This window comes from Parus major, chromosome 6 (genome assembly GCF_001522545.3).
Source record: "Parus major isolate Abel chromosome 6, Parus_major1.1, whole genome shotgun sequence".
Taxonomy (NCBI): domain Eukaryota; kingdom Metazoa; phylum Chordata; class Aves; order Passeriformes; family Paridae; genus Parus; species Parus major.
The window spans coordinates 31,951,977-31,966,488 of record NC_031775.1 but is presented as its reverse complement, the minus strand read 5'-3'; the positions used below and the strand labels follow the sequence as shown (position 1 = coordinate 31,966,488).

General features: G+C 43.1%; 1 protein-coding gene across 2 annotated transcripts in view; it reads right to left on the bottom strand.

The window, feature by feature from the left end:
• The window catches only part of DOCK1 (dedicator of cytokinesis 1), a 263,271-nt gene that overhangs the window by 41,407 nt on the left and 207,352 nt on the right, over positions 1–14,512 (bottom strand). For both annotated transcript variants that reach the window (XM_015632986.3, XM_015632987.3), the window contains exons 36-38: positions 13,249–13,289; positions 11,842–11,932; positions 8,483–8,602 (exon numbers count right to left, since the gene is read on the bottom strand). In XM_015632986.3, the coding sequence (XP_015488472.1) occupies positions 8,483–8,602; positions 11,842–11,932; positions 13,249–13,289 (252 nt within the window). The remainder of the gene's footprint in view (positions 1–8,482; positions 8,603–11,841; positions 11,933–13,248; positions 13,290–14,512) is intronic.

The following is a 14,512-nucleotide window of genomic DNA, read 5'->3' as shown; positions in this document are numbered from 1 at the left end:
TTCCCAGCTCCTCAGGAATTCTCCAGCCCCTTCCCAGCTCCTCAGGAATTCTCCAGCCCCTTCCCAGCTCCTCAGGAATTCTCCAGCCCTTTCCCAGCTCCCTCAGCCGCTCCTGGGGCTCCAGAGCCTTCCCTGGACACGCTGCAGCCCCCCACTGACTTTTTTTATCAAACTTAACACGGGTTTGGAGGTGCCTCAGCAGTGCCAGAGGGACAATCCCAACCCTGGTCCTGCTGCCACACCACTTTTAACACAACCCAGGTGCCATCAGCCTCCTTGGCTTGGTGGCACTCAAGGTGATCTCCTCCATGACCTTCCCTGGCACGGGATGCAAATTTTCTGGATGCAAATCAAGTCAAATGATCAAAGAGCTTCAGAAGTGAGATGATTCCTGCCAGCCCATCCAGTGATGTGTAAACACAGCCTCTCCACAGAGAAACCCAGGACCTAAGGCTTTGGAGCAAGGCTGGTGATTGATTATATTTCATAATCACCTCTCTCTCCCTCTAATATCTATAATCTGTATTAGACAGGACAGGCAATTTGCAGATATTGCTTTGAACAAATACTCATTATATTTCCATTGGTTCTTCTTCCTCTCGTTCCTCAACCATGAAATTCAGCAGCCGTCTCAAGTGACCCAAAGAAATTTAACAATATCCTTCAGCTCTTCAGAAGGCAACAATCATAATGAGGAGCAGCAAGAATGGTTTTAAATGTGCATTTTTCATTTGTTTTTTTCTACTCCAAAGATAAAGAACCACTCAAACCCAAAAATATGCTTAAATTAGCACACCAGGCTATCTGAGATCAAACTTGATGATCTGCTTCTGCTGCTGAAGTTTGGTTGGCATTGCTGACCTCACTTTGTTATAAAAATGAGTTTCAGAATGAATTAGAAATGCAGATTTTATTAACCTTCATCTTAAATTTAAATCCTCTGGCCACACCACCTCATTCTCCTCTCAGCACCAGGCCACACGTTCCTCATCCTGGTGGAATCCTGAGATTCCAGAGAAGAGCAGGTGGATGGAGGAGGCCTGAGGGGAAGGGTTGAACACACATTTCCCCATTTTTCCCCAAAAACATCCGCCTTTAAGGACAGGGAGTTTGGGATGAAGCACCACAACTTCCAGAGAAGTTGGGAGGTGGATGCTGGGGAAAGAAGAGGAATGGTGACCTGGGGAATCCTTCACAACAACTGATCCCAGCATCCATCCCATAAAAGTCCCTCAGTTCTCTTTAAAACACTGTGCAAATAAGAGATATTTTACACCCCAAAAACCCAAAAGCTCTCCAAACCACACAAATGAAATTCCACACTCAAAGCCCCAAAATCAGTGTCAAGTGAATTCTGTTTGTCTACTGATCTGCAAGTTGAAATTGCATTTCTTAGTGTATCAGGAAAATGTGGAAAAAATAAGACTTTTAGAAAGATTCCTGGTTCTAGATGCCAGTTGGAAAAATAAGAATAAAACTTCAAGGATGAATCCTCAGCAAGTCTTCACGTGGAACACGCCAATGTCACAAAAAGCAAGATGGGTCCCACGGTTCACTGGGCATCCCTGCTCCTCTCTGTGGAAGAATGTGGAAAAAAGGAAACCATCTTCAAGTGGAGGGAGGGACTGAAAGGTCAAACTGAGCAGGAATGGGTGGAAAGCAGCAGCCTGGAGAGGCAGGGAGCTGCTGGTGGTGCAGGAGATGAGGAAATGCAGAGGGGAAAATGGTTATGGGAGATCGCAGGGAGAAGGGAAAGAGATTTCTGCCTCGCAAGTCAAGACAAAATAAAGGCTAAAAACTGCACTGTGGGGCTGAGCGAGGGGAAAGGAGCTTCTGGGTCCTGCAAAAACCAGCTGGGATGAGGTTTGGACAAAGTGGTGACCTAATTTAAGATAAAAAAGCCATGAATGCTCCCAAGGAGCAGAATCTGGTTCTTCATTAACCTTTCCTTGCAGCTCCTCGTGATATTTGACCCCTCCTCTTGATTTTACTTATTTCTCCAACAAGGTTCAGAACATTATTTATCCAGGGAAGAGCACTGGAATGAGCATGAGTTGCCTCATGTTTGTAAAGTGCCTTGAAGGTGAAAAACGCATCAGAAGGACTAATTACAATCACGGTAATGAGAGATCACGTCTGCAGGAAATTACAAGGCAGCCTGAACGCTCTGCAACGCAATTTTTGCAAGTGGAAGGATCTGAATGTTTTTATCCATATTATGGATCTAATCTAGCATGATGATACAGAGCATGTTTTTATTTTTAAACAAAAATTAACAAGAATTTAAGAGTAAAGGCACAGTTGCAGAAAAAGGAGGACATTTTCAAACACCAAGCTGAGTTAATTCTGGCTCAGAAGGGCAATACAGCACCATTTTATAGGAACTGAACTAATATTCAGGTGTTTAAGTCAGCAAGCAAAAGCTTTCAAAATCACTTAACCTTCCCTCATTTTGAGTGCCATTTCCTTCTGAACTTCAGTCATCCATAACTTCTGCATATTTTCATTTCAAAGACAACGGTGTGACCATCACTTCCCTTGTCTGTTCCAGATTTAACCAGTCCCTCTCCAAAATGAGACTGGGAATAAACTGAAGCCTAAATAATTTTTGATTTGGATCAACACTGTAAACAAGTTCCCTTGGTTCTTCCCACGGACTCCTGGATAAGCACAGATGTCTGGGAATGCAAAAGGTGGGTGGGTTTAGATGGGATTTTGGGCAGGGATTGTTCCTGGCAGGGTGGGCAGGCCCTGGCACAGGTGCCCAGAGCAGCTGGGGCTGCCCCTGGATCCCTGGCAGTGCCCAAGGCCAGGCTGGAGGAACCAGGGAAGTGTTGGGTGGATGTCCAAGCTTGTGGCAGGATGGGACCAGGGGACCTTTAGGGGTCCTTTCCAACCCAAAGCATTCAGGGATTCTGAAAGCAGACACACCCTGCCTACACATCACTGCCACTGATTAAATAACAACTTTAGCAGAATTAAATCTCCTTTGATTTGTTTTTCACCTTCCCATCCTTGTCTGTCAACACCAGAAACACATGGGAGCAGAGGCTGTTTCCACTGCACCTCCTCTAGCCTGAACAAAGCCTTCAGATGTTACTGAATATTAATATTAATAATGGATTCTGTACATGTTCCAAAGCCTGAAAAATGAATCCTCAAATTCAATGTGATCCAGATTTAGTTCATGTACAACACAGTAATCACATAATTCTTGTGTTCTTCCTAGCAAGGGAGTGGAGATGAGCAGGAGAAAACCAGACCATGGAATCGCAGAATCCCAGGATGATTTGTGTTCAAGATCATCTCCTTCCACCCCTGCCATGACAGGGGACATCTCCCACTATCCCAGGCTGTGTCCAGCCTGGCCTTGGACACTTTCACAGATCCAGGGGCAGCCCCAGGTGCTCTGGGAATTCCATCCCACCCCCTGCCCACCCTGCCAGGAACAATCCCTGCCCAAAATCCCACCCAGCCCTGCTCTCTGGCACTGGGAGCCATTCCCTGGGTCCTGTCCCTCCATCCCTTGTCCCCAGTCCCTCTCCAGCTCTCCTGGAGCCCCTTCAGGCCCTGGAAGGGGCTCTGAGCTCTCCCTGGATCCTTCTCCTCTCCAGGTTGAACAATCCCAGCCCTCTCAGCAGAGCAGCTTCAGATATTAGAACAACATTTGTTTCTGGCTTAAATTTCTGGGATTCCTTTAAAGTTTCTGTAAAAGTCAGTTTACAAGTTCTCCTGCTGACACTGTGTCACGTGATTTTTAATGGAACACTTTCAGGAACCTTTTCTATCATACTGCAAATACACAATAAAAAAGGGATAAAGATTCTTTCCATTTTTGACAGTCTCTAACTTTGTCCCTCTCCAGCCAAGACCTCTGTCTTAGAGGAAAGCACCCACTTTTTGTTTCTGCTGCCTCTTAAAAACCTCACTGTGCTCCAACATCTCTGTTTGGAAATCCCAGCTGTGCAGTTGTTCCTTCACAGGAACAATGAGAAGTTGGATTATGGAACCCAATTCCTCAAGGGGAGAGAGCCCTGAACTCCAGAGGCCCAGGAGTCCACAGAATCACTGAGGTTGGAAAAGACTTCTAAGATCACCAACCATCACCTTGTCAAGTGATAAACCCTGTCCTCAGGTGTCAAATCCAGACTTTTTGAACAATCCCAGGGATGGGGATCACACCACTGCCCTGGGCAGCCTGTTCTCTGCTTGTCACCCCTTTCCATGAAGAAACTTTTCCTCATGTCCAACCCAAACTTCCCCTGGTGTAACTTGAGGCTGTTTCCTGAACTATCTGCCTTTCCCCTCGTGCAGCTGCACCACGACACCTCCAACACAAAACCAACCCAAAGCTGGAGATTTTCCCACCCTTCTCAGAGAAACAGGGATTGTGTGTCTCACATCCCCTGCACACCCCTCTGAAAAACTCAGCTGTTTATTCCAGAGCCAATTTATTCAGGTGAGGACAGCACGGCTGTGGCCCAGGATCCTGATAAATGAAATCTATATTCTTGAAGGTCAGTAACTCCCAATCTGCTGCCTCACAGATTTCCTGCCTTGGAAACTTTCCCAGCTTTGCCCAGGACATGGCAAGTCTTCTGGAGAAATGAGTTGTACAGGGAGCTACTACACAGGATTTGTACGAGTACAACTCATTAATGGGAGAAACAATTTATCTGGAGAGGGTACCAGGGAGAGAAGCTGCTGATACTGGAAGGAAAACACTTCTTTTATACTCAGGGGTTAAGAAAAATGTGCAGAGCCTAAATTTAGTTGTGTAGACACGAGCTGCAAATTGTTATGGGCAAGACTTTGCAGATGCAGATCTTTTTTAGGGAAAACCCAGCGATTTATTTTTCAAGCTGGATTGCTTGTTGGCCAGAAAGAACTACAGCATGCAATTTAGTTTTTGAGGTTAATAGCAACAAAGGAGGATCTCAGGGTATTTCTGAGCTCCTGCAGAGTTAATGGTCAGGAACAGTGAAATAATCTGGGATAAGAATATTATGGTGCCATATTCTGACGAGTGAGGGACTTTCTAAGGTGGTTAAATTTCAGGTAGTGTTAATTAACCAGCATGAAGGCTCAGTATTTTAAATAAAATGCTAAAACTCAGCACATCTCTATTGTTGGTACTGCATTCAAGATACAGCCAGGTTGGAAACTCTTTAAATAAATAAAAATATTCATTTGGAACACAGTCAGACTCTGTATCCTCCCTCTCCCAAGACTCTCTGTCCTTCCCAGCTCTCAGGACAGCTCTGGGGCTGAGCTGGCCACGAGCCTCACACAGATTTTTGGCAGACAGGTGAATTTCACCACTCACTTGTTAGAGATGGAAGAAAAAGCCATTTGATGTCATCCTATGAGCCGGAAAAAAAAGGCTTTTAAAGCCAAAGAATGGCATTTGCTGTCTAATTTCAGGTATTTTCTGTTCTGTGGCTGCTGTAAAGCAGTAAAAGCTTTTTGTTTGGAGGAGGAGGAGAGAAAGGAGGAGCAGAAATAAATGAGCAGTGTGCATTAGTTTACCTTTTTCTCCTCAGGACCAACGCTTTCAATTTACTGAGGAGCAGAGGAAAACCTGTCCTGATTTATGGAACCAGCAAACCTGTGGCTGTTCCCACATTTCACCAGGAACAGGAATGCTGCTGCTTCCCTTGTGGCTCCACAAAGAAAGCTGGTTTAAAACAACACCTTATCTTTGCCAAGGAGCATTCCCTGCATTCAGGAGTTCATCAGCATTGATTTCCACCACCTCCCTCCCACAGGTAAAGTGTCACCCCTTCCCTCATCCCTTTATTCCCATCACTGTTTTCCCTTCTCACTTTGGGATATTCTAACCCAACCATTTCCAGGAAAATCCCTGGATTAAGGACTTTGTTGGAAATCACAAAGCTTCAGGAAAAGAGAGAGAGCAAACACTTGAGAGCAGTTCAAAGGATGGGCTGGACTGCTGGGATAAGCCTGAGGATAAGGATTGGAAGGGCAAAAGCCAAGAGAGTGGAGACTGGAAAGTGCAGGGCAGTGAAGAAGAGTAATCTGGAGAGAAAAGGATCCCTACAGCAGGGAAACAACTTTCCTTTGGGAAAGAAGGAGCTTAGAAAAGGAATTCCTAACTAATCAGGAATGAAATTCATGAAGTAGAACAACTGCAAAATGTGAAAGTTGTTTCTCAAAATTGCTCCTTCCCTAAAGGTGAAAATTGTACTTCAGCTTTATGAAAGGTTGGTTTAAGGACCAAAATAAGATACAGGCAAAAAAGCAAACTTCCAAAGAGTAAGAGATTAAAAACAGAAATCAAAATGAGGAATCCTAAATGGATCTTGAACTACAAATACCAGGGATGCTGGTGGTGAGGGCCAGCATTTTGTTCTCAGCCACAGGAGGTGCCACATTCCTGCCTTCAGGGCAAGTCCAAGCTCCCTTTTACTCACTTAGAAAATTCTCAGGCACTTCTGGAGCAGAAGCAAAATGTTCATTCCAGCCTCTCTGTGGAGGATTAAATCTAAATTCACCTGCCCAAGAATGCCAATATTTATGGGATAAACCTCATGGTTGGCCTTCAATATACATGGAAACTTTGAGTTCCCCTGGGAAATTACTCTGCCAAGAGAAAGGGATCCTGATTTTTGAGAGGCTGAACTACACCAGCCTTTAAAAAACAAAAAGACAATGGTTTAAACCCAATTTTAGGAAATCCCTCTGCTTCATTTTTTCTACATAATGTTTCTAACTCCCACATCTCCCTCCTTTCCCAAATCCACAGCTTCCCATCAGGCAGGTTGGGCTGGGAGAGACACAGGCTCACAACTTTAAATCAAAACTCCTGAGCTTCTGCAAAAGCCTGGAAATGGCTCTGCAGCTGTCCAGGGGTCCACACCTCTTGTTGACTTCATGGGAAGGGAAATCAAACAGGTGGGATCAGGAGTGAACTGCCAGGCAAGGACCCATGTGATTATGGCACAAAAAAACCCCAGGAATTGTTTTGGGAATGGGTTCAGTCTCCCAGAAATGCACAGCAAAGGTTGTTACTGATCACAGAGAGGTGAAGAAGCTGCTGGGCTACATCAGCAAACTGCTCAAGGAATGCAAGAAGTTGATTTAACTTAATGTCAGAACATCCCAAATGAGAGGATTACCATCAACCTACACTGGAAACCTCCACTTGGAGCTTCCTGACATTTGCAAAATCACATAAAATGAATATTTTCAGCGTATATTGATTTTTTTATTTCCCTTTTCATCGAGTAATGTGAAAAATATTCACCAGCTTGGGTGACCAGAAAATGAGGAGGAATATCTGCAAGTAGGAAAGAGCAGTTTAGAAATGAATCATCCCCTCACACACACACAAAAATCACACAGGAGCCCTGGAACTGGAGTTGTGCACAGAACTGGTGCTCAGCACAACAATTCCCAGTGCCTGGCCACCAACAGGGAGCCATAAAGACATAAACCAACAAAATAAAAACAGGCAACTCCTGATTTCCCTTCCAGACAGGAATATAAGATTAAAATAAGCTTTAAAATCAGCTCATTCAAATGAGATTCCTCTCGTTCACTCAGGAAAAGCTTTTTGGGCAGCAGGAACTGTCCCCAAGTCACCCCAAACAGCCACTTGGGCACCACCCCAGAATTAGATTCTTACAATTTTATCCCAGTCCAGAATTACAGTTTTTACCCCAACTCAACTTTTAGCACCACTCATCAACAACTTTGAAGTATTCCATTAAGATAAGCTATAAAATTTGACTTTTTTAGCAACATTTCTAACAAAATTACAGAAATTATAGTTCCTATCAAATTTATTCTAGGATTTTAATCTGATGCTGCTAAAAGCACCTGGAAAGGGTGGGCTGGCTGGATAATATTCTAATTCCACCAGAAAACCCCATTTCTGCTCATCCTACAGAGCCTGGTTTTAAACCCCAAGTTTACTTTTCTGAAATGTTCTGACAAAGAGATTCCTACTTCTGTACTGGAATATTCTGTGCCTGAAATATCCAAATACTGATCCATGCCTGTCTCCCATTAACCCCCTTCCTCTCCAACACCAAATAATGCCAAATGCAAATCCCTTCTGCATTAAAAGATGCAATTGCAATGAAATATCCTCATCCCAGGATATTTATGATATGAACCACAGACATTCAGGCCCTGAGGGAATTATTTTTGTGTACACAAGGAAGAAACAAGGGGAGCTGAAGGATTCTTTTAGCTCTTGTAACTGCCAGAAAAACTCCTCTGAATTACATGCATCACTTTTTTATTTACTCCATGCCATCATATGCCCATACATTTACCCTTAAGAGAGGAGTTATAAATGTACCATTGATTTCTTTAGACTTTTCTTTTTGGTAGTATCATTATCTCTAAGTGCTTCCTGAAGGTCACTGGATGCAAACTATGTTTACTATTAAATTTATAAGTTCGAGAGAAAAGCAATGAAATACATTTGCACTTTTTTCTTCCCTTTTTTTACCTTGCCCTTGTCAAAGTAATGGATAATTTCTTGATAGAGCTGATCTTTCAGCTGTCCTTGAGTAGCAGCTTGGTATCCATCCCTCTGGGTAAGATGTGCTGCACATGCTTCTTCTGACCACTAAATCACACACAAAAAAGGGGAAAAGTGAAAGCAAATCCAAACTATGAGTTCTGAAGTGAAATTTTTTAAAAAAACTCTTTATTTAAAAATATTTTAAAAATTATTTTAAAAAATTCTTTATTTAAAGAAGTGATACTGCAGTTAATGCACCAACAAAGGGGTTTTTCCCAGTTGTGCCCTTTGTTTCCTTGGGCACAAGGAGCATTTATCTGGATGCTGTAATTGGAGGTTAATTACATCCATCAGCCACAAGGGAGCTTCTAGAGGTGGCTTCCTCTCCTCGGTGAGTTTGATGAGAGTGACCTTGGGCTGCTGATGGCAACAACCCCTGGGGCCACAATGAACACTTGGTGTGAGGGAAACCCTGGAGCCCAGCTCCATCAACACAAAGGGAAGGGCTGCAGGCAGGGAAATGAGATGGCTCCAACTCACTGAGGACCTCCAGAGGCAGGGAAAGCATAATTAACTTTATCCAGCCTGTCTGCAATTAGCAGCTCTGCCTCTTCCAGCAGATGCCTGATGGATCAAGGGGAAGATGTCAGTCATAGGAATCATGGAATGGTTTGGGTTGGGAAGGAGCTTAAAGCTCATCCCATCCCACCCCAGCCATGGCAGGGACACCTTCCCCTGTCCCAGCTGCTCCAGCCCCAATGTCCAGCCTGGCCTTGGGCACTGCCAGGGATCCAGGGGCAGCCCCAGCTGCTCTGGGCAACTTCCAGATTAATTCCCAGAATTATTGCTACTTTACCTCCTTTATACTATTAAATTTCACCCCATCACTTGTTGATTTGGCCAAAATGTTTGTGTTTGGGTCATGCAGCCAACTCTGACAGCTTTGTTCTGAACTCTGTTTCTGAACAACACAAACTGCTGGAGTCTGCAGTGTGATGGTGTTTTTTTTCAGCATGCTAAGAGCTGCTGTCTTCTGTTAGTTTTGAACACCTCAATTTTGAGAAAAAGGGTTGAAAACACAACAAAAGTCTCTCTTCTTGAGTGTGCTTCATCAGCTTGCAGTAATTTGGCCTCTCTCTCTCCACAGACAGAGCTTTCTTGCAGATTTAAAGGTGAAATTCTCACACACTCTCAGGCTTGCCCTCGATGTGATCCCATTAAAATCAGGGGGATGAAATATCTGCCTGTGATGAGTGTCATTGAAAATCCTGCCCTGAGGCTTGACAGAAAAACTCAATTGCTCAGTTACACACCCCCCAATATCGCTGCTGCTCAGGCTACACTGAACTCCTCCCTCCACTGAGGGCTGCAGGAGCAGGGACTGAGACAGAGATTGATACACTTTTATAATAAAGCATTTCCAGCCTCTAATGAAATTATAAACAAACATCCACTCAGGGATGAAAATCTGTGACAAATCCTGCTCTGGCATTTGCTGTCTGCTATTGATTTGTATTAGAAGGACAGAAAAATGGATGTTTCTTCCCATGAAGTTCTTGCACTGAATTCAAGAGTACATTAAGTGAGACACTCACCTGCTCTCTGACACATTCCCTAAGAAAAGCCACACCTGGCTGAACTTTAATTTGAGGTCACAGAAAGTAAGTTGTCTAACAAGTGCAAGGCATGCCAGGTGAAAGTTTGAGTGACATTTTATGGCATGGTTTATTCCATCATTTATTCAGGAACACAGCCCCCATGGAAGGGAATGAATCCTTCATCCTGTCTGAAAGGTGAAGTTGGCACAGTGCTTTTGCACTCCAAATGCATCTTGGAGATGTTTCCTTGTGTAATAACCCTCTAATGATTTTAAAATACAGTAAATACATTTCAGAGTGTCTTAATTTAAATTGCACATGTACACTCTGCACCACATTTAGTCTTTTTATGGCTTGGGTGCAGTTTACTCAGCTCTGAAGTACGAATAATTCTCAGTGCATCCATCAGAAGGATCTCATTTAACACCTTCCCCTTTTCAACCTTTCAAAATAGATATCTGACACTCCCACTTTGCTGGGGATTGCTGAAATTAAATCCAGGACTGCTGAGAACAGTTGGCTGCTGAGGATAAAGAGGGGCACAGCAGGTTTGCAGTAACACAATCCCAGGTGCTCTGGGTGGGAAGGGACTGAAATCCCATCTTGTTCCATCCCTTGCTATGGGAAGGGAAACTTCCTCTGGATCAGGAGGCTGCAACACATTCACCAGTGGAATGGGCAGGACATCAAGGGGAAAATGAAATTCTCATTTATTCTGCCCCTGAGTCTGCCCCTGGGGGAGTTGTGTCCTTGAGGGGGGTGGGAAGAGATCCCTGAGGGAGAAAGATTTCACTGCAGGTTGTGAAATGTGAGGAATACAAACAGAACTAAATTAAACTCCTCCAAAACCTCTGATTCTTATCACACTGAGATTTTTTACTTTTCCCATTAACTGCTTTTCAAAATTAAAACATAAACCTAGGAATTCAGTGATGATCCAGCTGTATTAAATGTGATTTCACAACACAAGTGTCTGCTGGCAAGAGCAGCACCTTCCTAAATGATAACCAGGAGAGCCAAGGGGGTACCTGCTCCCACATTTGTGACATAAGCACATAAAAAAGCTGCATGTTAGAGACAACATCTTCCCTCCACAATGTTTTCAGGGAGATTAATGCTCCTGAAGTACAGCTTCACTCCATTCCTGGCTGGCAGTGGATAGTTAAACACTCAAATGCTTTATTTCAGGCACTTTCTGCAGCTAACATGTTATTTGTGCATATTGCAGGCTACACCAAAGAGAAACAATATTGTTTGTGCCTCTTCAAATGTGCTATAAACTGGGTAACACTGCATTAAAATTATATGCACCTTTTAAAGGCATGAACTTGGAAAGAAGGCCATTTGAATCTCTCTGCAATTTTCTGAAATCCAAACTGAATTGGTTACAAACACCCAAGAGCACTCGAGAATGGGCTCCAGTATTCCAGGCACAAAAAGATCTGTGGAGAGCTCATTTACTAAAATACCTGGTGGTATGGGGCTTTTACATACTGTACAGTCTGGGTATTTGCAATTTGGGATTTTGTGCTGCTGCTTTGACCACATTCCCCTCACTCCAGCTGAAGATGCAGCTCTGCCATGCAGTCAAGTGTTGCTTTCCTCTGTGTGGGAATTCCACGAGCAAAGGAGAGCTCAGCACAGAGCTGTCCATCAGCTTCAAGTGCAGATGTCCTGAGTGGCCAACACACCCCTGGCTGGCTCCTGCTGGGATTTCCCAGGCTTGGGATGTGTTTTGGGGTTTACCTTGAGGAGCTTGGCGTGCAGGAGCAAGGTGTAGGCAGCCTCTGTGTAGTTATCACACTCCTTGTGCAGGTCACACAGCTTGTACAGGTACCTGCCAGCAACAGAAACACTGGCTCTTAAAAAGAGTGGCTTTAAGATCTTACTCAATAATTTAAATTGAAGATTTCAAGGGTTCAAGTCTATCTTCAAACAAATAAATATTTGTGGGGTTGGTTAAAGTTCCCAATTCTGTGTGCAGACAACCATCAGGACCATTTGCATTTCCACTGTGCTGTTCTTAATGGACACTCAGGGAATTGTGGGATCATTAAGGTTGGAAAAGTCCTCCAAGATTGACTCCAATCTTTGACTGAACACCAGGAGAATGACTTGTGATGAGCAATAAATCCAATCCAGATTTTGTGCAAGACAGAGCACTCTTATATAAGTTCAGCTATGGGGACAGAAATAAGTTTTATTCTTTAATATCATCACACCTCTGGCAGGGGATTCTCTTCATTTGTTTGATGATTTTTACACTGACAATTAAAAAAATCTCCACAAAACCATTAAAATTTGTATTTTGAAAAAGCCAGTGGAAATACTTTTAAGTTTGGTATTCATTATAAGTTTGTTAACAGGAATTGGAAAGTCTTTGGATGGGGGTTTGAGAGGGAGAGACAATTTGTCTTTATAGAGATGCTGCACAGGACAGACCTAAATAATAAGAAATTACTTAATAGGTTTCTCAATTATCAATCCTGCCATTTCCTGTTCTTTTTGCAAACTTCTAAAAGACCAATTAAAACCACTTAAACAACAAGAAGAGAGTTCATGAGTAAAAACTCTTCCAAAAAGATAACGAGACCTGAGAATGAATGACAAGTAACATTTAAAAGTGCATTAAAACCACAAATTTCATCATTTTAGCACAACAGTGTAAGCAACAGTCAGCCAAAGCACAAATGGGGGGCTGTGAACACACAATATTTCCATCTTTACTTGGTCTGAAAAGAGATTTTGAAGGCTTTAAGTTTAAAATAAGCGTCAGTCAGGTATTATTTAAGAGTTGTTTTTATTCCAAGTCAGATATTTTGCACCTCACCAGGAGGAAATGTCATTGTTTTGCTCAGCTTTGCCTTATTTGTTTTCTTCATGAGCAGAAGAATTCTGGCTCCTGAGTATTTCAGTGCTCACTGTAATGGCACTGAAGGACTCAGAGAAAGGGGACAGAGATAATCTCCTGACTTTCACTTCCAGCACTCTGTTCCTGGTGCAGATAAGCTTTTGAATTACTTCAGGTTCAGCCAAGGTGTGATTTTTCATTACTCTTCTCCTCCAGCCCCCAAGTGACTGCTTAATATGAACTTAAATTCCCCAATTACAGAGCCTGTGTCAGGCAGTTTGTCACCAGTCATGTTTACAAACCTTATGTACATCTCTTCCCTCTCGATCTCCTTGTAGAAATTCTGAAAAACAACATTATTTGGTTACAAAGTCTTTGATTTCACACTTTGGAATGTACACAGAACAGGCTCCAAATTAAAAATTCATAATTGCGTAATGTCAACCTCCAAACCATAAAATGAAATTTGCCTCCAGTGATGGAACACAAGTTATTTAACTCAGAAAATCAAATGCTGGGATGTTTCATGTTGCAGTGTTTTAGGGCTTCTGTCTCATTGCAAAGGTTAAGAATTTGCAAGAATAATACTGCTGGAAATTTGCTGCTGGCATTTGCAAGTCACACATCATTAACCATTTTCTAATATACAACAAACCCATCATTTTTAGATGTTTTAGAACATCCATGTTCTATGGATTGAAAACTCTGAATCTTAGTTGAGCAATACATCATCTGCTCTTGGATTCTAACAGTTTCCTTGGAAATACAAAGTTGGGTTGGTGTTATTTATCTGGTTTCATATGTCACACATTAGCATCGCTCTCCTCTGAGCGCCTCCAGCCTTGAGATAAACTGGTTAACAGTGCAAATATTGGAAATGCAAAATATGATAAACTGGGGGAGAGATTCAAGGCATTTCTGAATCTAATTTCAAGTTTGCCTCCAAAATTTAAAATATATCTGAGAAAACAAAATACCAAGAAAGTCCTACTTCACTGCATTAAATATATTTCAATGCTAAATTAAAGAAGTTTGAGAAGGCACTAAAAGAGCACAAACCCAGTACTAAAAGTGGAATAAATGCAATATAAAAGTGATCCCTTTAAAGAGAACTGGAGTGCAAGACAGAATCCACATTTCACAGAGGAATGATTGGTTATTCCAGGGGTATTTAAGTTGATATAACTGCTTATGAGTTTTGGGTTCAATTCAGATAACAAACTACCAAGGCCACCAGTGCCCCGTGTCCCCAAGTGCCACATCCACATGGATTTTAAATCCCTCCAGGGATGGGCACTCCAAACTGCCCAGGGCAACTGTGCCAGGGCTGGGCATGAAGGAATTTTCCAGGGAGGAATTTTCCCAAATATCCACCCTGAGGCTCCCCTGGCCCAGCCTGAGGCCGTTCCCTCTCCTCCTGTCCCTGTTCCTGGCAGCAGATCCCAAATCCCCCCGGCTGTCCCCTCCTGCCAGGGACTTGTGCAGAGCCAGAAATTTCCCCTGAGCCTCCTTTGCTCCAGCCTGAGCCCCTTCCCAGCTCCTCAGGAATTCTCCAGCCCCTTCCCA